Source organism: Oryzias latipes, chromosome 5 (assembly GCF_002234675.1).
Source record: "Oryzias latipes chromosome 5, ASM223467v1".
Lineage (NCBI taxonomy): Eukaryota > Metazoa > Chordata > Actinopteri > Beloniformes > Adrianichthyidae > Oryzias > Oryzias latipes.
In genome coordinates, this window is record NC_019863.2 from 33090890 (window position 1) to 33115220 (window position 24331).

Consider the following 24331-nt stretch of genomic DNA (forward strand, 5'->3'; position numbering starts at 1 on the left):
TTTGTCTAAAAGGTGTGTGTGAGAAACCAGCAGTGGAGGAACAGGTGATTATCTCTGTGTGCACACAGGAGCAGCAACACACACACACAAGCAGGAACACACACACACAAGCAGCAGAACACACACAGGAGCAGCAACACACACACACAAGCAGGAACACACACACACACACACCCCAACACACACACACACAAGCAGGAACACACACACACACACACACACACACCCACAGGAACACACACACACACACAGGAACACACACACACACACACACAGGAACACATACACACACACACAGGAACACACATACTTGCATTCCCCCTTTGAGGCACGCACACACACAAGCAGGAACACACACACACACACACACGAACACACACACACACACACAGGAACACACCCACACACAGGAGCAGATAAAGTATCCGCATGGAGGACAAACAGCAGCCCTTCCTCCCTCCCTCCCTCCGTCAGAGGCCTCCTGTCCACGAGGAGCAGAAGGTTCTCCAGACGAGCCTCTCCTGGACAGATTCACTGCTGGAGGTGAGAGATTTTCAGAAGAGCATCAAATATGAAGCTCAGATCAAGGTGGAGCTGGAACTGAATTTTTTCTGTGCTCCAGAGAGACAGGCGGCTGTTTTCCCTGCTAAATCCTGTGAACCTGAAGGAGCAAACTTTGTGGCGGACGTCCTGAACGATGGACCTGCAGAGAGCCGCGTCCTCATAGAAGCACCATGGACAGGAGGGACGCTGGAGACGATGATAGGAAAGGTGAGAGGATGTTTCCATAAATGGGTGTGAGGTCTAATCGTTGCCTGTATCTGAGAACTGGACTGAGTGACCCCGCCCCCTGATGTCCCAAACAGGAAGTGGCTCCAAGGAGCCAAAGTCCCCCAGACTTCTATAGAGAATAAACAGCTGTTACTGTCAATCTGTTGGTCAGAAGAACCGTTCTGGATCTGATACTTTTTTTTCTTAACATGTTCCTTTTTTTTTTTTTTTTTTTTTTTTAAACTTGTCCTGTCCAACAGCTGGGCAGACAGATGAGAGCTGACGGCCTCTTGTGTTGGACATATTTTACTTTAACAACAGGGGTTATTAAAATGTCCACCTGTCGACATGTACACAAAACCGATAGTGTTCACACACGCATACTTATGCCTTAAAACCAACTAATGTAAAATATTTCAGTCATTCAGTCATGCAAACTGTTAGTGCAAAGGTGAGCTAACACCTGTGCTCAGGTGAGTGTTTATGTTTTTCTAAAATGGATGGAGGAATGTGTAAAGAAGGAGGGAGAGTTCCCAGCCACCCCCACACCAAGACCCCCACCGCAGCAGCAGCGGCAGCCGGAACCCCCAACGCCACACGGCAGCAGGCAAGGAACAACCGCCCCCCGGGCGACCCAGTCCGCCACCCAGGCCAGGGCCAGCAGGACCGCCGCGAGGCCCCCAGAGCCAGAGAGCAGGGAGGCACGGAGGGAAAGGGAGCGCCGCCCCAGCCCAACCAGGAGAGCAGCCCCCCCGCCGCACCGGGAGAGCCCAACGCAGGGCCCCACCCGAGAAGGGCGCCCACAGCCCCAGACAAGCAGCCCATCACCCCCCAGGAGTTCCGGGCATCCCCGCGCCCCAACCCCAGGTACGGGGGTTGGGGCGCGAAAGGGGGCCCACCAGGGGTGTTGTAAACTTGGCCCGACCAGGCTCGGCCACAGTTGGAGATTTGGCGGGGCCCAGCACCCGGGGCAAGGACCAGAACCCTACCCCCAGGGACACGGACACCTCCGGCTCAGGTGTAATGTGAACCCCCCCGTGCGGAGAGAGCACCGCGGCGCCCAGGAAACCGGCACCCAGGGGACACGGCCGCCGTTGCCAAGGGCCCCAGACCCCCCACCAGGGAAGGGGTAGGGGACAGATGGTGCTAGGTCCCACCTTCCTTGCAAAACGTGTGTGCATGTATGTGTGTTTGAGAGAGTCTGTGTGTGCATGTGTGTGTGTTTATGTTGGAATGTATATTTTGAGGGGGGAGGGGTGTGTGTACTAAGGGGGTGCAGTTGAAATTGGCACTGAGGGGACATCTCCTGATTTCTCACAGTGATGTCCCCTCACCCTCCCCACCAAGGGGCCCTAAATGTCTAAGGTGCGGTTAAAATTGGCAGGTAGGGTGCCAGGAGGACATCTGCTGCTTGCTGGCAGTGATGTCCAAGCACCCCCCCCTACCAAGGACCCTACATGTCTAAGGTGCAAATAAAACCGAAAGAGGGGGGGCCCACTCCATACAGCAACTATGGGAGGGAGGGACCACTGCCAAATACCCCCCCCCCCCCCCAAGGCGCATCGCAGGCTAAGCCCCCCACCCCCTCACCCTAATATGAGGTTATATGAGGAAGGGGGTAAGTTCTTGACATGTTCTTGATAATAAACATTTTTTTCGTGATGTTTTTCTGAAGTTCAAGTAATTCTAGTTATAAACTGACCAATCAGACGCCTCAATAAAAGTAGGTGGAGCCTGCTAGCACCCACCTCAATCGTTCAAAACACTTGATTGTCAGTGGAAGGGGTGTGGCTTCCAACAAGCTCACTCCTGATTTGTTAGCGTGGTTGCCATAGAAACGTTGATTCAGGCCAACTGGGACCAATCACTGCTTACTGACGACGTCTGGCTCCAAATGGCGGCTGAACTGACTTAATTTGGTTGGAGCCGGAAGTAAAGGGTTTCCTGCGGGTGACTTTATAGTCACTCAGTCCAGTTCTCTAATACAGTGTTTTTCAACCAGTGTGCCGCGGCACACTAGTGTGCCGTGGAGTTGGTCAAGTGTGCCGTGGGAAATTGCCCTCATTAACTGCACTAACAACATTTCCCATCTCCAGGATTTCAGCTCTTTGTTCATCCAAACAGGCCCTGATAAAACACTAATTAGGAATATAAAAGATCTTAAAATTACTTTTTCTTTGTGTTTATTTAATTCTATTAAAGACATTTTGATAATTATGACGGTACCGCGATTTACCTGCAGCTATAGCAGTTTGCGGAAAAGTCCCCGCCCCTTTAACTGTCTCCGCCAATCATTCTTGAAGGCTTAATCACATGTCATCAGTCTGACCAATCAGAAGTGCTTAAAGTCTTCACTTCCTTGTTCTTAATTCTGCTGATAAAGTCGCTCAGTTCTAACATAAATACCAACTAAAGCTCGTCTTTAGCGGTGTAGCTTTCCACAGAATCCGGTATCAGACCGTGGAACAAGTGAACAAAACAATGAAGCTCAGAGACGCGAGTCTTTTTGCCCTTTTTCTGCCGTTTTCACACTACATCTCCCATGATGCATTGGCTGAAAGGGACAGCGCATACTGAGTCGACCTTGTGAAACGTCTTCAAACCACAACAAACAAACAGTTTCTAAATTTTCTAATTTAACTTTTATTTCGTCTCATAGACAAAACAGCCGCAACTTCCTGCTTTTTCTGCCACAATTATCACAAAAATCCACATGAGATAGCGGCGGGGGGGGCTGTCGATCAATACAGACCGTGAATTTCTGCTTCTTTTTTTTTTTTTTTGGATGCTGGTGTGCCGCGGGATTTTTGTCAAGGTTAAAGTGTGCCGTGGCTCAAAAAAGGTTGAAAAACACTGCTCTAATACAGTCAGTGGGTCTAACATAACGGTCAATGTGATGAATTATAATAAGACTCCAGGTGGTTTCCAAACATCGGTCTGTAGACAAAAAATTGAAACGTTGCTTAAGAAAAAGACATCAGTAGCAACATGGAAATGAAGAGTAATAATAATAAGAAATATTGTTTTTCATGATTCCCTGATAATGCTTTGAAAACTGGTTCTGTCACACAGACAGACAGTCAAATAATAATAATAATTGATACTGTATTTATGCCGCAATGGGGAAATTCTTCTCTGCATTTGACCCATCCCCTGGGGGAGCCGTGAGCTGCAGCTGAACCGTGCTCCGGAGGCAGTAGCGTTAGGGTCTTGCCCAAGGGCCCTCACTGGGTGATGTTAATTAATCGCCATTGATATAGTAGTGGCCCCCAGTACCATTGTTTAGTCTCCTCTTGGAATCAAACCCTGGATTCCTGTGTGGCAGCCATTCAACTTATCAACCAAGCTACCCAGACAGACAGACAGAAAGACAGACAGACAAGCAGTCAGACAGACAATCAGAAAGTGAGACATACAGACAGTCAGTCAGAGACAGTCAGATAGACAGACAGACAGACAAACAGTCAGACAGACAGTCAGATAAACAGACAGACAGACAGCCAGTCAGTCAGAGACAGTCAGATAGACAGACAGACAGACAGACAGACAGACAAACAGTCAGACAGACAGTCAGATAAACAGACAGACAGACAGCCAGTCAGTCAGAGACAGTCAGATAGACAGACAGACAGACAGACAGACAGACAGACAGACAAATAGTCAGACAGACAGTCAGATAAACAGACAGACAGACAGCCAGTCAGTCAGAGACAGTCAGATAGACAGACAGACAGACAGACAGACAGACAGACAAACAGTCAGACAGACAGTCAGATAAACAGACAGACAGACAGCCAGTCAGTCAGATAGACAGTCAGACAAACAGTCAGACAGACAATCTGAAAGGCAGATATAAAGTCAGACAGTCAGTCAGACAGACAGTCAGATAAACAGACAGTCAGTCAGTCAGTCAGATAGACAGTCAGAAAGTCAGACAGACAGACAATCAGTCAGATAGACAGTCAGTCAGTCAGTCAGTCAGACAGAGAGACAGTCAGACATAATGGCAGACAGTCAAACAGACAGAATGAGAACTCAAAGACCCAATGAAAGTTTGAGATTTTAAAACCTGAGATTCAGTTCAGAAAATCTTCTGCTGACGTCACTATGGCGTGGGGGAGGGGGGGTTTACAATTAAGTCAAGTCAAAGTCAACTTTATTGTCGTTTCTTCACATATGCATCACATACAATGAATCGCAATTCCGTTTCTTACTGTTTCATGCCTGTCCAAGAGAAAAAAGAAAGAAAAAGGAATCACTCCAATCATTATGAATCACTTCTAGTTTCACCTTTTAGTCATTATGACTAACTTTACTGTGACATTTGACTGACGTTAAGTTTCTTTTAAAAACTGTTGGTGCCGACCCGTGCTGAGCTGACCTGTGCTGGGCTAAAACATGAGCTTCAATTCAAACAAAGACGTTTTGAGAAAACTAAGACAAGTTTACAGTTTGGGACAGGAAATCCGAGAAGAACTTGAATGAGGAGGACAGGGTCATCGGACCGGACCGGACCGGACCGGCTCCTGGGAGCTTTGGTGGCTTCTCGAGGCCACATGAAGTTATTTGCAGGAGGGCAGATAGAGTAGAACCTCCTCCGGTCAGTCACTGTGAACCCACAGATCACCCCCCATACCGACACACGCGCGCACACACACGCACGCACACGCGAACACACAGGAATGAAGAAGCTGACCGGACCTGTAGTTCTTCTGTGGTTTAATAATTTCATCTGTTCCTCTGCAGGTAATGAAGATGATGAGGAAGACTTTAGTAAAAGCTCTCCAAACATCATCAGTCTCTGCATTCGGGTCTGTTTTCAGCGGTTTCTCGTCCTCCAGGGTCCTCGTGGTGCCCACCGGACCCCCCTCCCGCAGACAGCCCCCTGCTCCATACCCTCCCACTGCCCTCGGACCCGATGTCTCACCTGGGGACGCAGCGGGAAGCGCGCGACGCACCGAGGAGCGGCGGATGGAGCAGGTAACCCCGGGCCCAAAGAGAGAAACACGCACGCGCTGTCCCGCCTGGATGTCACGGGTGGATGCGGGTTATCCCAAACTTCACGCACTGCTTTGAGGAATGGGCGTCTGGGCGCGAAAATGCGTTGAGGGTCTCCTGAGGGGGACGGAGCTGGAATGAGGAGCTCGGAGATTTGCGAGGAGCTTTCAGGAGGAGATTCCTCTGAGGAGGAGGAGACACTCCCCTGAAACCTGAACAGCCCGCAGGACTGGATGCTTCTGGGTCCTGATGGGCTTTTCCAGGCTCGGTTCTGTGAACTCCTGGAGGTCCAGCCGGAAGACCAAGGACAGCAGAACAGAGCAGTTTGGAGTCCAGGTTCTCCAGGTTCTCCGGGTTCTCTGGGTTCTCCAGGTTCTCCAGGTTCTCCGGGTTCCGGTTTCTGCTTTGTGCTGAAACGTTCCTGGATTTACTGCTTCCTGCTTCTTCCTTCTGGGTTTCTGCCCAAAGGTTCTTCAGGATCTTTGTCCGGGCCCGTTGTCTCCTCTCAGGTCATGCTGTCAAACACCGCCATTGCAGGAACATCTGGACTAAAGATGTTCCTCTTTTGGTGGAAGCCCCCCCCAGGGTGTGAAATACCAGAAGGTCTGCTCCTGACACCGCTGTCCTTTGACCTCAGGAGGGTCGCTCTGTCGTCATGGTAACTGGACGCACAGAAGCAGGAACCCTGAGCGGAGGAGCAAACGGGCAGAATGTGCAGCTATCTGCCAGTCATGTGATGGTTCAAACCCCAAACCTGGCAGCCGTTGGGCAAGGCACTCAGCCTTGCACTGCTTTCAGAAATCCTCTTTGGTCTAAAAAGGAAATGTAAAAAAAAAAGCTCACGATGGACTTTGGATGAAGAACCAGATCAGAGGTCATTACCGCCGTCCGTCCCGACAGAAATCTGGTTTAATGAGATGAAGAAGATTCAGTTCACAGTCAAACATAAGAGGAAAACAATCCGAAGACGTTCATGTACAAGTGTCATGACTCTGTTGAGGGAAGTCCAGCAGTTTGTCAAAAATGAGCTTTTTCAGGAAATGGCAGTTTGTTTGTCTTGTTTTTAGAATATCTGCTGAGCTTGGAGGTGAACTGGGACCAGCATGGTCCTGGTTCTGGTTCTGTACTGGATGAGTCCCAGTAAAGAGCCTGATGGTGGAGTTTGCTTCGTTGCTCAGAGCGTTCTGACGTCCACCCGTCCTCCTCACCATCAGCCTGAACTTTGATCATTTGGATAAAACCAAAGGGAAGAACAGCTGTGGCATTAGAAACCTTTGCAGCAACAAAAACAATCCGATTTCTTCTCTCCCATGAAAAAAACCCGGTCCAAACACATTCTATCAGCCTTCATCTTTTGTGTCTTCATCAGCCGCATTCTTCAGTTATGTCCTCGCAGCCCCTCCCTGTCGTCCTGCTCCTCCACCAGTCGTCATTATGAGGAACATTCCAGACTTCAGGCCCGCGGTTTACCTCCACGCCGGCGGCTCGTCTCTTTGTTCCGGCGCAGAAGACAAGCAGGGGCAGCAAACAGAACGATTCTCTGTTTCTATCTGAACTCATTGGGTTGTGACGGACACCAAACTCTGCTCAATATCTAAAGCAGTTCTTAAAGTTGACGGATGAAGCAGAATAGTTCAGCCTCACTCCTGCTCTCCCTTCTTCTGTCTGACTCCAGTTCGGCTTCACAGGAGAAGATCGTTCTCCGTGAAAAGGAAAGTCAAAGTTCTGCTGTCTGTGAAGATGAACACTTCAAAGACATTCAGTCATCGGATGTGTTTTCCCTGCTTACCTCATGATGGTAGCCCCTCCCATCAAACGTTGGTGAATCTCTGGTTCCATCTGTCCGTAAAATGAAACTCAAACAGATTTTCCTGCTGGAGATTAAAAGGTTTAAGGTTAAACCTCCACAAACGCCGCCACTTTTTCTGGTTGTTTTGATGATCAAAGGAAATTCTAAATAACTTTGTTCTTTCTTTTGGACGACCGCGCCTCCAGCTTGAACAGGAGCTCCAACACCTCCCGTTTCCTCCACAGGAGAACCGGCCCGGGGTTTCAAGGCAGTCAGGACCTGGGAGCGGCGCCCGCTGACCAGAACGTGGTCATTCTGCACGCCAAGGTCGCCCAGAAGTCCTACGGCAATGAGAAGCGGTCAGACTGAGCTTTGAAGAACCAAAACGAAACTTTTTCATTTCAGCAGTCTGGAACGAAAAGCCGCTGAAATGGATGTTTGCTAAAACTGTATCAGTAAAGACCGATTCACTCAGACTAGAGCTTCTGGATCAGATGTCCGGTTCTGTCCTGCAGGTTCTTCTGTCCTCCTCCTTGTGTTTACATCAGCGGTCCTGGATGGAGAATCACGCAGGACCACATGAAAGGTAATCCACAGAAATCTGGGCTTTGGTCCATCGTCCTTCTGTCTTTCAGCACCGCACTGAGGTTGTGATAAGTCACCCGGTGAGGTAGAGGTTGATGGTCCGGGCTTCTCCTGGTGTCGTCCTGCTGCAGGCTACGCTGACTCTGTGCACGGGTACATGTGTCTGGACATCTCCAGCCAGTCTCAGGCTGACACCTTCAAGCTGGTGTTTGACGAGCAGCCGGACTCCAGGGTGAGAAATCCAAAACGCTTCCCCATCAAACCTTCACGGAGCCTGGATGAGGTTTCTGCTGGTTCCAGCGGTTCCTGCCTCCCTGCTGGAGGCTTTCAGCCGTCACTCAGCATCTCTGTGCGCCTCGGCATGCTGGGAAGTTTAATCCGCTTTTAATACGATTTGTTTGAGACTATTGCAGGTTTTTTTCCACTAACATTTTCTCACAGGGGGATCGTCAGAATTCCTCTGCAGCAAGTATGTTTGCTGAAACGAGAGTCAGACTCTGAGCGGAAAGCTTCCCATGTTGATTGGAAAACCAAAACTACTTTGATTATTTTTGACATCCAAACATGAGCTCCTGTCACGTGTCGACACTTTTCTTCATCATTAAACTCAGTGGCTGTCGCTGGTCATGTGACTAAACAAACCCATTTCAGGTCAAATCCTCCAGCTGGCATTAAAAAGAAGTAAAAGTAAAAAAAAAGTATTTTACTTTCAGAAGGAATGATTATGACTTTCTGTAAAATGAAGATGATCTTAACACAGAGCAAACCTCTGTGATCAGCGATCATCTCGACCTTTCCAGGCTCCCAAAGGGTTGCCGGTTGAAAACTCTGATTCCTGATGGCTGAGAGTGAAATCCTCACCTGTCCTCACCTGTCACCTGTCAGGTGAAACAGCTGCAGCCAATGGGATTCCTGCCAGTCAAAGACAATTCACCTGATAATCAATGATCTGTAGTTACCTCCCTCCCCCCCCCCCCCCCCCCACACACACAAACACACACACAGCATCAAAACAGAAAGTGAAAAACGCTTTCTTTGCCTGGGGAGGGTAAGGGACCAACACGACCTATTACACCTCCCCCCCCTCCCCCAAAACATGTCTGTCTGTCTCCATTTCTTTTTTTTTTTAACCTCTTCCTGTCCATCAGCTGAGCAAACAGAGCAGGGCTGAGTCCCTCTAGTGGTGAACAGATGCTACTGTTACAGAGGCGGTTTATGTAGCTTCAGACACGGGAGGAGTCTATTTGTATTTGAGGAGACATTTATTCCTTTTATATTTGTGAGCATTTCTTTTTGGACCAGATGGAATACCAAGGGAGAGTGGGGTATTACAGGTGAGGGGCAGAAGGGTACAAGAAAGATAAAAAGTAAGGAGATTGGAGGACGGAAAAAGAAACACATAGGAGGGGGGGCAGGACACCCCAGTGAATCACCTTGTAAGAAAGGAGGGCAGTTTGGGGACAGCTTCCATCGATTTTATTTAGAACACCTGCACCTGACATCAATGATTACATCTGACATCATCTAACCCCCCCTCCCTCACACACAGATTCAAACCAGTGCAAGTTCAACCGCAACTGAAACCCCCCCCCCTTTCTAGAAAACAACTTTATTTAGCTCTAAACTCCTCCCACTCACTGCACACTGCCAGCACATGGAGGTTGGTGGTTCCTGCACAGCTGCAGGTCTCTGTGATTGACCTCTTCTGCTGCTTCTCTCCGATTATTCAGATAGAGACCATTCATGAAATGTGCATGTAAATAAAATAGTCAAAGTCTGCAGTCAAAGCATTCTGCTAATGAATATTTTGCCGATTGCACTTCTGTTCTTTCTAAGCTTCAGAGCAGCTTCTAAACTTGGATTTCTCTCGGTTCTACCTTGTCTGTGCAGCGGATGTTTGCCTGCGCCAAGTCGCTCTTCATCTCCGACCAGGACAAGAGGAAGCACTTCTGCCTACTGCTGCGACTCTTCCTGGGCAGCAGACAGGAAGTGGGCTCCTTCCAGAGCAGGATGATCAAAGTTATCTCCAAACCGTCCCAGAAGAGGCAGTCTTTGAAGAACGCCGACCGTGAGTCACATGGTTCAGTCCAATACAGCAGCTTTGTTTTTCCACCCGTTCTAGTTCTACACACTTGTAGGTCAGAGGTCATGGAGGGATTCATCTGCACCTCCCATTTCTGTCAGAACCCTACCTGAGAAATGATTTGGCTTCATCCAGACAGACTTAGTGTTTGGGGGGGGGGGGGGGGCATTACTGACAGGCCAGTGAATGCACAGTGAGAATGTGGTAAATTCAAAGACCTGCTGACTTTCAAACAAAACTTTCTTCTGGGATAGAATGAGAAGAAGATCCTCATCCTCATCCTCATCATCATCAGGTCTGTCACTGCGACTCTCTTCCAGTGTGCATCTCCTCCGGCTCCAGAGTGGCTCTGTTCCACCGTTTGCGCTCCCAGACCGTCTCCACGCGTTACCTCTCAGTGGACAGAGGTGCGTTCATCGCCAGCGCCAGGCGGTGGACAGCGTTTACCATCACCACAGGTACAGGTGTAAACTCAAACCCTTCAGGGACACAGACTTTTAGCACTGGAGCAGTCCTCTCTGGTCCTTACAGCCAAGTTCAGAAAAACCTGTAACCACAAAACAATACAAACCTCCTGTAGACGAGGTTTCTGGAGTCACAGCTTCCTGTTTGCTTCCAAGAAAAGCAGAAACGTTCAAAGATTAGAGGGCGCAGATGGCAAGGACCGTATCTGTGGACCGTACACGTGGACCGTAAACGTGGACCGTATACGTGGACCGTAAACGTGGACCGCACACGTGGACCGTACACGTAAACCGTAAACGTTGACCGTCTACATGGACCGTAAACGTGGATCGTAAATTTGGACCGTAAACGTGGACCGTAAACTTAGATCGTAAATGTGGACTGTATACGTGGATCGTAAATGTGGACTATATCTGTGGACAGTAAACGTGGTCCGTAAACGTGGACCGTAGACGTGGATCGTAAACGTGGACTATATCCGTGGACCGTAAACGATGATCGTAAACGTGGACCGTATACGTGGATCGTAAATGTGGACTATATCCGTGGACCGTAAATGTGGACCGTATACGTGGACCGTAAACGTGGACCGTATACGTGGATCGTAAATGTGGACTATATCTGTGGACAGTAAACGTGGTCCGTAAACGTGGACCGTACACGTGGACCGTACACGTAAACCATAAACGTTGACCGTCTACATGGACCGTAAACGTGGATCGTAAATTTGGACCGTAAATGTGGACCGTAAACTTAGATCGTAAATGTGGACCGTATACGTGGATCGTAAATGTGGACTATATACGTGGACAGAACGTGGTCCGTAAACGTGGACCGTACACGTGGACCGTAAACGTGGACCGTAAACGTGGATCGTAAACGTGGACTATATCCGTGGACCGTAAACGATGATCGTAAACGTGGACCGTATACGTGGATCGTAAATGTGGACTATATCCGTGGACCGTAAATGTGGACCGTATACGTGGACCGTAAACGTGGACCTTATACGTGGATCGTAAATGTGGACTATATCTGTGGACAGTAAACGTGGTCCGTAAACGTGGACCGTACACGTGGACCGTAAACGTGGACCGTAAACGTGGATCGTAAACGTGGACTATATCCGTGGACCGTAAACGATGATCGTAAACGTGGACCGTATACGTGGATCGTAAATGTGGACTATATCCGTGGACCGTAAATGTGGACCGTATACGTGGACCGTAAACGTGAACCGTATACGTGGATCGTAAATGTGGACTATATCTGTGGACAGTAAACGTGGTCCGTAAACGTGGACCGTACACGTGGACCGTAAACGTGGACCGTAAACGTGGACCGTAAACGTGGACTATATCCGTGGACAGTAAACGTGGTCCGTAAACGTGGACCGTACACGTGGACCGTATACGTTGACCGTAAACGTGGACCGTATACGTGGACCGTAAACTTAGATCGTAAATGTGGACCGTATACGTGGACCGTAAACGTGGACCGTATACGTGGATCGTAAATGTGGACTATATCCGTGGACCGTAAACGATGATCGTAAACGTGGATCGTAAACGTGGACCGTACACGTGGGCCGTAAACGTGGACCGTAAACGTGGATCGTAAACGTGGACTATATCCGTGGACCGTAAACGATGATCGTAAACGTGGATCGTAAACGTGGACTATATCCGTGGACCGTAAACGATGATCGTAAACGTGGTCCGTAAACGTGGACCGTAAACGTGGACCGTAAACGTGGACCGTAAACGTGGACCGTACACGTGGGCCGTAAACGTGGATCGTAAATGTGGACTATATCCGTGGACCGTATACGTGGACCGTAAACGTGGACCGCACATGTGGACCGTACACGTAAACCGTAAACGTTGACCGTCTACATGGACCGTAAACGTGGATCGTAAATTTAGATCGTAAACGTGGACCGTATACGTGGACCGTAAACGTGGACCGTATACGTGGATCGTAAATGTGGACAATATCCGTGGACAGTAAACGTGGACCGTACACGTGGACCGTATACGTGGACCGTAAACGTGGACCGTATACGTGGACCGTATATGTGGACATGTCAGACTTCAATCGTCTTTGTGTTTTCTTTGCAGTGGGTGACCAAGGAGGCATGGTGATGAGTGAAGGCTTCATCTGCTATGGATTGCTGGTCCAGTTAATTTGTACCGAGTCAGGAGTGGCTCTGCCACCGATGGTAGGAACCTCACGCTCACACGCATGTGCATGTGCATGTGTGTCTCCCCAAGACCTCCTTGCTGAAATTCTCTGGTTTCAAAAACTATCAACCCGACAGCCGAACTAAAAACGCTTTGAACCCCAGAATGGAGACATTTACGCCGCAGTTTCCTCATTTATGAACAATATCCATGTTAAGAGCCAAGGGAGCTGGTTTAGCTCGTGCTGGTTTGCGGTGCCTTCCGTCCGTGAAACCAGGGTTCGACTCCGGGCTGCTCCCTGTTCCCTTCTCTACCTCTGTGCCGGTTCCAAGCCCGGTTTGAGAAGGTTGCGTCAGGAAGGGCATCCGGCGTAAAACATTGCCAAATTTACCATGCGACTTGTTCGCTGTGGCGACCCCTGATGGGAGAAGCCGAAAGTAGAAGAAGATCCATGTTAAGAGCCAGGATGTACACAAGAACCGAAGGGGTTTGAAATGAGCACATTAGGAATGTGGTTCTGGTTCTCAACAATGAGGTTCTGTGAAATGAGGAGGGATATAGTCCCAGCTGTCCTAACAGGTGTACACGGACTTTCTGCTGGTATAAAATGGTCAAACCTGTACAGAACATCAAGGTGTATCGTACTTTTTTCTACGTTCATGCTGTGAACGACAGGTCGTAGGGAACACATAAGGGAAAGTAAGGAGGAAATTGGTGAGTAACAGGATTTTTCATATTTTTACGCCCCCAATCCTGCAGCCTGACCGTTAGAAATGAGCCTTGCATCACGTGCACGCAACATCTGTGCGGTCAGTAAGGAGCCAGTACTCACACCTTTCAATTCAATTTTATTTGTATAGCCCAAATTCATAACAACAGTCGTCTCGATGGGCTTCGTATCGGTAATTGAAAAAGTGAAACATAAAATCAAAAGGATCATGAACACAGAATTCAATAGGAAAATACTACATTGAACTAACAAACTGACTAAAGTAAACTGGACATCTCTGCCCTTAGACCCTCTTTCTCTGTAAGGAAAAACCCCTAAAAAAAACAGATTACGGAAAAAACGAAGAAACCTGAGGGGTGTCCACATGAAGGAGGGATCCTCCCCCAGGACGGACAGATGTACCAGAACTCATAGAGAAGAATCAACTTATCTAACTCTACAACCACATATTTAAAGTCCAGCAGACGAGCTTCATCCAGATGGAGTTGGGGGGACAGTCAGGGGCGCGAGTCGAGCCAGAGACAGGATCCACAGCCAGGTGTAGGAGCAGGAGCAGAGACGAGGTACTCGGTCAGGCACAGAGCAGCGACGAGCCAGAGACAGGATCCACAGCCATCACCCGTACGTCATAGTTGTGTGTAAATTTCATTAGCCTTATGAATATTTTACCATACACCTCCCACACATACGACAATGGTACGTTCCATTTTCAGGACGTTCCTTTGAGGTGGCCGTACAAGCCTCAAAGGAGCTGCGAGACACAACTGGGCTCCCCTTTAGATGCAATCCCAAAACCCACAGAACCCCCCACCCCCATCCCCACAGGGGTTATCTGATGTCAGAGCAGCATCACGTCTGAGCAGGCGGGTCCAGGATCTCTCAGCAGAGTTCATCTCAGATCTTCAGGAGATTCCTGTGAGCGCAGGGCTTAGATGTTCTCTAATGACAAAGGAAATGAAGGAACGGAAGGAATGAGAGAATGAGAGAAAACTGGACAGAAAGAATCAGGAGACTGGATGGCTAAGAGGAGGAGTGGGATGAAACATTCAGAGGAATGGAAACAATCAGAATCCAGACTCTGTTGGATGATTAGGCAGCATTTCATTGGTAAAGGTCATGTTCTTCACAGGAAACACTCCACTGTTTTATTTTCTTTGAAGTTTCTTTTTTTTTTGCATGAATCAGTTTTGATCACTGAAACAAAGAACGCCTCCAACCATCTTTGGGAACCGTTCCTGTGTTTAGAACCAGGAACGTGTGAAAGAGGCCGCTGGCGTCTGATCATGTGAGCGTTACTCCCTCAGGATGGTCATGAGTCTGCAGCTCTGACACACGGATATCTGTGCAGGAGTTGAGGAATGTGTTAATCCTGAAAAATACTGCTGCTGTTCCTCTACGGTCCAGTTTCAGTTACACTGGAGGAAGTACTTCCTGAACTGTTGACATAAGAACCTCCGCCGCACAATGCACCTCTGTGGTTTTGTCTGAGCCCTGGTGCTACTCAGTTTGAGCTGCACCAAGGAGGCTCTCCTCTGAAGGTCTTGCTGTGCTGGAGGACGTATGGACCATGAAGTCTGTCTGGACCTGCTGCCTTAAATATCACATCCAAACCTTTAATATCCTGTGTGCTGTTGGGTTTCAAAACTTCAAAACAGGTAACTTATGAGGACAGGTACAGTGAAAGCCGTGCAGATCTTTCCCTCCTTAAATTCCTAAGTCCATGTGCTCCTCATAAACTGGAGGATCCTCTTCTCGTACATTCTGTACATTTCAGCGTGAAGAAGCTGTTAAACACTTTGTTGTTTGTGACTCTAAACCCAAAAAGTGTGAATGACAGTTTTTGTTATTGTATGTACAGAAAAAACACACTTTGGAGCAAATTTATTCACACAATCTGGTAAAGATATGAGATCAAAGTTCAGCAACATGACCACCTGAAAACTGTTGATCGTATAATTTTTTTGTTTTTTTGTTAAAACAGTGATATTCTCACCCAACCTGGTTTGTGTCAGAACCAAAGGTGAGGCTCTGCAGTCCCTTCTGTTCCTTTGGGGGTTTCCCTTCAGGGTCTCCACAGCCAATCAGCTTCCTCCGTCTGTCTTCTGCATCTTCTACCACACACGTGTCCACCTCAAGGCCCGGGGGCCAAATGTGGCCCTCCATGTCATTTTATGTGGCCCGCGAGAGTATAAACGTTTTTAAGTTCTTGAAATAAAAAATAAAAATTGGTGTGTATTTATTCATATCTAGGGGAATTGGACTTGAAATATTGGATTTGTCAACTAAGCATTAGGACTTAAACACTGTCCATATAACCTAACCTGACAGAATCAAATGTAAAAGGATTTATGCTAGAATAACAAGCAAACATATGTTTTCTATGCAGCTGTAATTGTCACTTTAAAAAGTTAGAATAAACAGATAAATGAGTTTTTTAACATTAAGGAGTAGTTACAATTGTTTTTCATTATATTTAGTTACATGTATAAGTTACATCTGGCCCTTTGAGGACAGACACTATGCTGATGTGGCCCTCAGTGAAAATGAGTTTGACACTTCTGCTCTACCAGCAGCTACCTTCATGTCTTCATCCTCTACCAGCAGCTACCTTCATGTCTTCTTCATCCTCTACCAGCAGCTACCTTCATGTCTTCATCCTCTACCAGCAGCTACCTTCATGTCTTCATCCTCTACCAGCAGCTACCTTCATGTCTTCCTTCTCTGCATCCAGAATCCTCCTCTCTGGTCTTCCTCTAGACCTCTGGCAGCTCTAGACTCAGCCTCCTTCAGTCTCTCTTCTGGACATGTCCCAACCATCTCAGTCTGACTGGATCTCCAGAACCTCTAACATGTGCTGTCTGATGTCCTCCTTCCCGATCCATCCTGAACCTCAGCATCTTCATCTCTGCTTCCTGTCATAGTTCCATCATTCAAAGTCACTTTTCTCCGTCCAACACTCAAGACTTTCCTTTTCTCTCTTTTTATGAACGTGCTTTCTTCCTCTCCTCCCTCTTTGACCAACAGTAGTCCAGTTTCCATCGGCGCCCTGTTGGTGAACAGCACCGATGGCGGTCCACTCGACTGATCTGGTATGGATATCATAGGTCTGATTTACATGTTTGGTTTGGCAAAGATTAGACGTTGGATGCCCTTCCTGACACAACCCTGTGCATTCATCCGGGCTGGGGACCGGTGCAGTGAGACCCTGGCTTGGGACCCCTCGTGTTTAAATAATACAGCCAGAAAACATTGACAAAAAAGTTTTTTCCTTTTGAGATTTTGAACATTATTGGTAAACATCACATGATCTCCCTGCCATTTTGTTGATGTTGAAGCTGCATGCAGATGTGGACATTTGTCTCAGACGCCTCATGGTCCACATGGAGCTGCAGGACTCAACGATCAGATTCAAATGGCGTATAAAGCTTTTTCCTACCTTCCTCAAAGGCTCAAAGCGTTCACACCAAACACTGGCTAACCTTCCACCAGAGGCAACATGGGGTTCAGTGTCTTGCCCAAAGACACACTGTCAGAGAATGACGGCCCTACCGCTGCACCACAGTTGCCCAGCAAATTGAGAGCTGCAGAAGTTGGAGAAGATTTGATCTCATGAAACGTGAGATCCTCCAATGTTCCTGATATTATGGATGCTTGCAGGTCATTCGGAAAGTCAACAAGCAGCAGGCCATCTTAGATGTGGATGAACCCGTCTCCCAGCTCCACAAGGTCGCGTTTCAGTTCAGAGACGATTTCTGCTCCTTCCTGTGCCTTTCCAATGATGCCATCATACAGTACCAGGTGAGCAAGCATCACCTCTGACCTCTGACCCTTTTCTAAATGTAATACAGAGGGGAGTAGAAGCATCTGGCATCCATCTATCCACCCACCCACTCATCCATCCATCCACCCACTCATCCATCCATCCACCCACTCATCCATCCATCCACCCACCCACTCATCCATCCATCCACCCACTCATCCATCTATCCACCCACCCACTCATCCATCCATCCACCCACTCATCCATCCATCCACCCACTCATCCATCCATCCACCCACCCACTCATCCATCCATCCATCCATCCACCCACTCATCCATCCATCCATCCACCCACTCATCCATCCATCCACCCACTCATCCATCCACCCACCCACTCATCCATCCACCCACCCACTCATCCATCCATCTATCCACCCACTCATCCATCCATCCACCCACTCATCCATCCATCCACCCACCCACTCATCCATCCATCCATCCATCCACCCACTCATCCATCCATCCATCCACCCACTCATCCATCCATCCACCCACTCATCCATCCACCCACCCACTCATCCATCCACCCACCCACTCATCCATCCATCCATCCATCCACCCACTCATCCATCCATCCACCCACTCATCCATCCATCCACCCACTCATCCATCCATCCACCCACCCACTCATCCATCCATCCATCCACCCACTCATCCATCCATCCATCCACCCACTCATCCATCCATCCATCCACCCACTCATCCATCCATCCATCCACCCACTCATCCATCCATCCATCCACCCACTCATCCATCCATCCACCCACTCATCCATCCACCCACCCACTCATCCATCCATCCACCCACTCATCCATCCATCCATCCATCCACCCACTCATCCATCTATCCACCCACCCACTCATCCATCCATCCACCCACTCATCCATCCATCCACCCACTCATCCATCCATCCACCCACTCATCCATCCATCCACCCACCCACTCATCCATCCATCCATCCACCCACTCATCCATCCATCCATCCACCCACTCATCCATCCATCCACCCACTCATCCATCCACCCACCCACTCATCCATCCATCCACCCACTCATCCATCCATCCATCCATCCACCCACTCATCCATCTATCCACCCACCCACTCATCCATCCATCCACCCACTCATCCATCCATCCACCCACTCATCCATCCATCCACCCACTCATCCATCCATCCACCCACTCATCCATCCACCCACCCACTCATCTATCCACCCACCCACTCATCCATCCATCCACCCACTCATCCATCCATCCACCCACTCATCCATCCATCCACCCACTCATCCATCCATCCACCCACTCATCCATCCATCCACCCACTTATCCATCTATCCACCCACTCATCCGTCCATCCATCTTCCTCCGCTCATCCAGGACAGGGTCGTGGGGGCAGCAGTCTTAGCAAAGATACTCAGACTTTCCTCGCGTGGCCACTTCCTCCAGCTCCTCTGGGGGGACACCGTGGCGTTCCCAGGCCAGCCTAGAGATGTACTCTCTCCAGCGTGTCCTGGGTCTTCCCTGGGGACCTCCAACCAGTGGGACATGCCTGGAACACCTCTCCAGGGAGGCGTCCAGGAGGCATCTGGACTAGATGCCCGAGCCACCTCAACTGACTCCTCCGGATGGGGGGGAGCAGCAGCTATACTCCGAGCTCCCTCCGGATTACCCTCGCCCCTCAGGGAGCTTACTTGGCCCATAAGATACACTTTACCTCCCCCCGCCCCGAAGGTAGCATTATCACCATCTCCTCCACCAGGAGAAACTGCAACGCTTGGCTCTTGAGCTGAGGGTTAGCGAGTAAGCCCACATAAATGTGCCATGCATGAGCAGACCAAGAAAGGTAGAGAGGCCGACCCCCTTCAGGGATTGAGCTCCAGAGCCTAAGCTTGGCAGGAAGCTGAGTTTGACCACATCTAGCTGGTACCTCTCAACCTCCTGCACAAGCTCAGGCCCCCATCACCCCAAGAAAAGTGGCGTTCCAGATTCCAAGAGCCAATTTCCATGACTGGGGGTTTGGCTGCTGAGGCACCTGCCGTCCCAACGCCATTGCAGCGGCCCCTCTTGAGCTCTCCTGCAGGGGATGGGCAAGGGGGGATGAAGCAGCCCCCTCCATTCTGCAGTCTCCCACTCAAAAAGCTGAACTCATCATTTCAGTGGGAGGACCTGCACAATCTGTGATTGAGAAATACCTCTTTGCCCCGCTGTCCTCCTCTTTTTACCATCTCTGTTCTGCGTCTCTGGTCTCTTCAGTGCCGAATGTTTCTTCTTCTTGCCGTTTCTTGGCCTACAGGCTCCGCCCAGCAGCCAGGACCCCAGCAGGGTGGTGCTGAACGACGGATCCTGCTGGACCATCATTGGCGTGGAGTCCGTGGAGTTCACCTTCAACCAGAGTCTGGCCTGCGTTCAGACCCCCGTCAGCCCTTTTCCTTCCATCTCCAGGCTGGAGGTACTGTTGAACATCCATGTTCTGACCGAATACTTCTGCTGCTCCTGCCTGGTAGGGTGTGTCGTCCATGTCTCGGTTCTGTCCTCACCTGGAACCCCTTACAGGGTAAAACTCTGTTGTTGCAGGTGAATGGGGGGGGACATGTGGCCATGCTGGAAGTCCATGGAGAAAACTTCAGCCCCCACCTCAAAGTTTGGTTTGGCAGCAGAGAGGCTGAGACCATGTTCAAGTGAGTCCAGAGAGGAACTTTCAAACAGCAGGAACTCGTGTTCCACTGAAAGCAGCGTTCTAGATCAGCGTTCTAAAGTCACTAAAACGTCCCGTTTAGGAGTCGGACAGTCTGCAGATCCGGTTCTGGAACTCTGCTTGGTTCTGTTCAGACGAGCTGAGGGGAACAAACGGTCCAGATGTTACCAGCAAACATGCTTAGTGCTGCAGAGGCGGAGCGCTCCACCTCTGACAGAAGGGTCTCAGGTTCACTTCCCGCTCTGCCTGGCCATGTGTGTCAAACTGCCCTTGGGCAAGGCAGTGAAGTTGGTGGTGGTTGGGGGGGGGCTATGCCCTGCATGCTTTGGTGGTGAAGCCTATTCAGAAGTTTTTACTGTCCTGCAGACGCTTCAGGACTCACTGTGGACACTGTGCCTTTGAGCAAAACCCTGATAAAAGTTTTCACCCCAACATCTCCAGAGAGCGGATCGGCTCTGCTAAAGAGAATTCAAAGAACAAACTCCCAGTGAGGTAAATGAGGACATTTCTGTGCGTCTGCAGGACGGGTTCTGCGGTTTTCTGTAAAATTTGAATCTAAAATGAAGAGTGAGTCCCAGACAAAGATGGGATTCATTCCAGCCAGACTTTAACAGAGGTTTGTGTTTGCATTCTGTGAACGTGCACACACAGCAAAAACACCAAATCTCACCGTCTTCATGTCCAGATTTTAGTGCAAATTTCTAATAATGCTCAAAATGAGACAAATGTGCAGCACCAGCAACTTAGCAGGAAGATGTCGTGGTTATTTTGTTTGTTCAAAATTTAGCTGAGGCATCTCAACTTAAGTGATATATTTATTTAAACCGTTTTTGATCATTTACATATTATTTTAGAGATGCAGTTTTTTGTGAACAGTGAGAGGTCTTGTTTATAGATGATCTTGGTTTAAAGAAACTGGACTCAAATGAATTTAACAACAGCAGGACAGAATTTGGACAGTAAACGAATGTTAACATTTCATTTTTAAGAGACATGTTTCAAACTGTTTACTTCTAGTCTAACTTTAGGATTACTATGGTCTGGATAGGACTGTTGTAGCCCTTTAGATAGGACATACATGGGAAGAGGAGGGTATAAATATATATACTGTAAAGACATAAAACTCTTTTTTTGAGCAGAATTAAGTTTAATTTTGTTAAAAAAAAATGTTCCAATAACCAAAGTAAATTACCTAAATATGAGTGTTTGTAGCTAATTTCATGATTAAATGTAGTTTTAAAAGGGCGAAACGTCTTTTAAAATCGTATAAAAACTATAGTCTGCTGTTTCCATTGGCAGATTCTTTACTTCTAACAATGAAAAAACATCTTGTATTTTACATTTTGAAACTGTTTTTGAGGCCATTTTTCCAGAGCAGAATTCCGGTTGGTTTATGCAAAGTCCTGTTTTGGACGCCAAAGGAGACGAGCATGAAGGTCTTTTTCTGGGCATCAGGGCCGCACAGAGAGCAGTTCTACCTCCAGGAATTGTGTGGGAGTGACAGAAAGACTGCTACCCCTCCAAATGCCCCCCCGTTCCTAACGTCAGCCCCTCTGGCGTCAGACGCCACCTCAGATCCCACACCTGAAGGACCGAGGGAACGTAACTCAGCTGCTGCGGCTGAGATGAACCCGGGCGAGTTTCTGCAAACAGTCCTCCCTGAGGAAAGAACCCACAAAGAGCGCCTTGTTGGAGGAACAGCAGCTAAAAGACGCGTTGCCCTCATGTTCACATTTACTCTGAGGGAAGAAGAAGTTCCTTATACCATGGTCCTGATGATACTGGATTCTGATTGGCTGCTGGGTGTGCGTTAAAAAGTGATAATCCACAGTGATAACCACACGCCTAAAAAACAAGTTCCGGTCACACATCTGAAATGTTCTGTATCACTGCGCTGGCTTCTTTAAAACAAACTTTATCTTCATCATCTGGAAAAACAAAAGCGGTCAGAGGTGAACTTTCTCTCTGAACAGATCCTATATTTAACACATCGTGGTCATCAGCATAGATATCGCTTTCCTTTGCCGCTGCACTCGCGGACGGAGCGGTACCGCGTAACAAATGCTCCGCTTTTTGTGAAAAAAGAGATCCAAACAGAAAAAATAACAAGAATAAAGTACTTAAAAATGGCTGAATATTTATTTCTTTTGCAAGTGACCATAAGTGGGTTAATAGCCTTTGAAGGGTGCATCATCAGAAGTTAACGCACGACGTGGAAGCCGTCCATGTCGTGCGTTAACTTCTGATACTGCACTCAGCCCACTAAGCCTTACTTAATCTACCAACAACTAAGGTCCGTCAGGATTTTTGTCTTCAACGCCAAACACTTGTGGGATTTAGTAAATGCTGATTGGTGCTGGAGCTCTCCTGAACTACAAACGTGGAACCCTGATGGTCTTTGCATGCGGCACTCCTGAAGCTGTTCTAGAGCGCGGATACAAACCTCCAGCTTCTCTTTCTTCCAGGTCTCCCAGATCTCTGCTCTGCGTCGTTCCGGACGTGTCCTTCTTCAGTGACGGCTGGCGCCGTCTGCGACACGTCATCACCGTCCCTCTGTCCCTCATCCGAACTGACGGCCTCATTTATCGCACGTCCTTCAGCTTCACCTACACCCCTGAGCTCCACCTGCCCCTGACCCCCCGAGGCCCTGCAAGTGGGGGGAGGAGAGAGGCCGGGCCACATAGAGGCCCGGAGGAGAAGGCGGACGTCCTGTTGGAGATGATTCATCAGGAGTTCACCAAAGCCAACTTTCATCTCTTTGTGCAAAGTTAACTCATTAAGGTTGAGGCAGATGCAGACGCAGACGCAGCAAAGGACAAACATGCAGACGCAGACGTAGGGTTTGCAGAAGCTGAAGCTGCAGAATTAGGAAGAATTTCTGGGTGAAGAACCGACTTGAGCCGATTCCTGTTGAATTTTCTGTGAGGCTGTTTGTGACGACATGATGTTCAAAACAAAGACTAAGAAAAGATGAGATTTTTCTTGACTGATGCTCAATTCCCCACAGACGTAAACGTTTACCATGTGACTGCAGACTTCTTCCAAAAATGCTTTTATCATCACCAGAATTGTGTACCTATATCAAAAAATGAAACGTTGATTGACAGCAACAGCAGGTCCTGTTTTCTTCAACTGCTGTGCAGTTCAGACATTTGTCCTGTTTCCTATTTTTACGTTGCTGCTCTCATCAGTCGGTGCAGCTACCGCATTCACACAGCGGTCATGGCTCCCATAAAGACGACATGCAGAGCTTGGGTTCTCTGGTGGGGGTGGGGGTAATTTGAGTAAAGAAAATACCGTCTTACATAATGGACTAGCTGATCCATCAGAACACCTCAGTCCGGTTCTACTCCAGCTTCTGCTCCACATGCATCACAATCCTTTAATCCACAGGTCATTGGAATAAAAAGAGTGTAAAATATAAACACATGAAGGAACAGTCATATATTTAACCCCTGTGCTATCTTAGATGACCCCCCCTTCCATTGCCGTGTTCTCCCTACCATGACAAAGGTGGATAAAGGTGGAAAGATTTCATGTAATCCATGGACACCAGTGAAGATCACAAATCATTGAAGAAAAAAGGTTCAGAGCACTGTCTAGTGGGTCTAGATGACCCAACTCCCAACGTTAAAGTGCCTAGGATAGAACAAGGGATAAATATATGTGTACGAAATCAAATTCTTCCTCTCGCCGGTCGATGGTCACAGTTTTTTATCACGATTTCTGTTTGTAACTTTGGGGGAAGTTTGCAGAACCAGGTTCAAGGCAAACAAATTAAGTTCCATATTTAGAAGATATTTTAAAAACCCTCTGATTATCCAAAAGAGCATTTCTGCAGCGTGTGAAAAACTGTGAGATGTTCTGCTGACTCTTCAATGTGGAGCAGCAAAGAACCGCCCGTCCACGTCTGACGGTAATCCTCTAAATCCAGAATCCAACGGCAGCAAAGCTCAAGCAGCTTCAAGCTGCTTCACCGCCTGAGTTCAGTTTACGGCCAGAAGACCCGCCTGAGGAGCCCTGTTGTTCTGACCCAGCCAAGCAGCAGAACCACAGAGGCGTGATGGACCACCCACATGGACACGCTTCTCCGTAGAAGAGCCAAGCTTCCCTGTTCATTCCTCACATTCCTGTTTCTCAGCTTTTCGCCCGAGAGCGTTCATCTCCACTCAGAGTTTGCAGAGTTTCTCCGTTCCACTCGGTGTTTGGTTG

General features: G+C 48.5%; 2 protein-coding genes across 3 annotated transcripts in view; one reads left to right on the forward strand and one right to left on the reverse strand.

Moving 5' to 3' along the window:
• Nucleotides 1-7515, reverse strand: part of matn4 (matrilin 4) — a 62846-nt gene extending 55331 nt beyond the window's left edge. The window contains exon 1 of the mRNA XM_023955360.1: nucleotides 5699-7515. The gene's annotated coding sequence lies outside the window, so the exon portion shown is untranslated. The remainder of the gene's footprint in view (nucleotides 1-5698) is intronic.
• On the forward strand, nucleotides 454-23265 carry rbpjl (recombination signal binding protein for immunoglobulin kappa J region like). 2 transcript variants are annotated; one of them, XM_011493480.3, is made up of 13 exons: nucleotides 454-543; nucleotides 623-771; nucleotides 5613-5751; nucleotides 7804-7917; nucleotides 8074-8144; nucleotides 8275-8375; nucleotides 10034-10211; nucleotides 10547-10684; nucleotides 12812-12912; nucleotides 17262-17402; nucleotides 19718-19924; nucleotides 19999-20102; nucleotides 22585-23265. In XM_011493480.3, exons 2-13 carry the CDS (start codon nucleotides 735-737, stop codon nucleotides 22889-22891), a joined length of 1638 nt encoding a protein of 545 aa, XP_011491782.1. In that variant the 5' UTR covers nucleotides 454-543; nucleotides 623-734; the 3' UTR covers nucleotides 22892-23265. The 2 variants fall into 2 exon arrangements, with proteins under 2 accessions (XP_011491782.1, XP_011491783.1); XM_011493481.3 differs by having other exon boundaries at nucleotides 19718-19873.
• The last annotated feature ends 1066 nt before the right edge of the window (nucleotides 23266-24331 follow it).

Bases quoted from the DNA above. Each gene is read 5' to 3' on its own strand.
- rbpjl (XM_011493480.3), top strand. From the start codon at position 735: ATGGACAGGAGGGACGCTGGAGACGATGATAGGAAAG. The intron at 19,925-19,998 runs GTAGGGTGTGTC...CTGTTGTTGCAG, and splicing joins ACTTCTGCTGCTCCTGCCTG to GTGAATGGGGGGGGACATGT. The intron at 20,103-22,584 runs GTGAGTCCAGAG...TCTTTCTTCCAG, and splicing joins GAGGCTGAGACCATGTTCAA to GTCTCCCAGATCTCTGCTCT.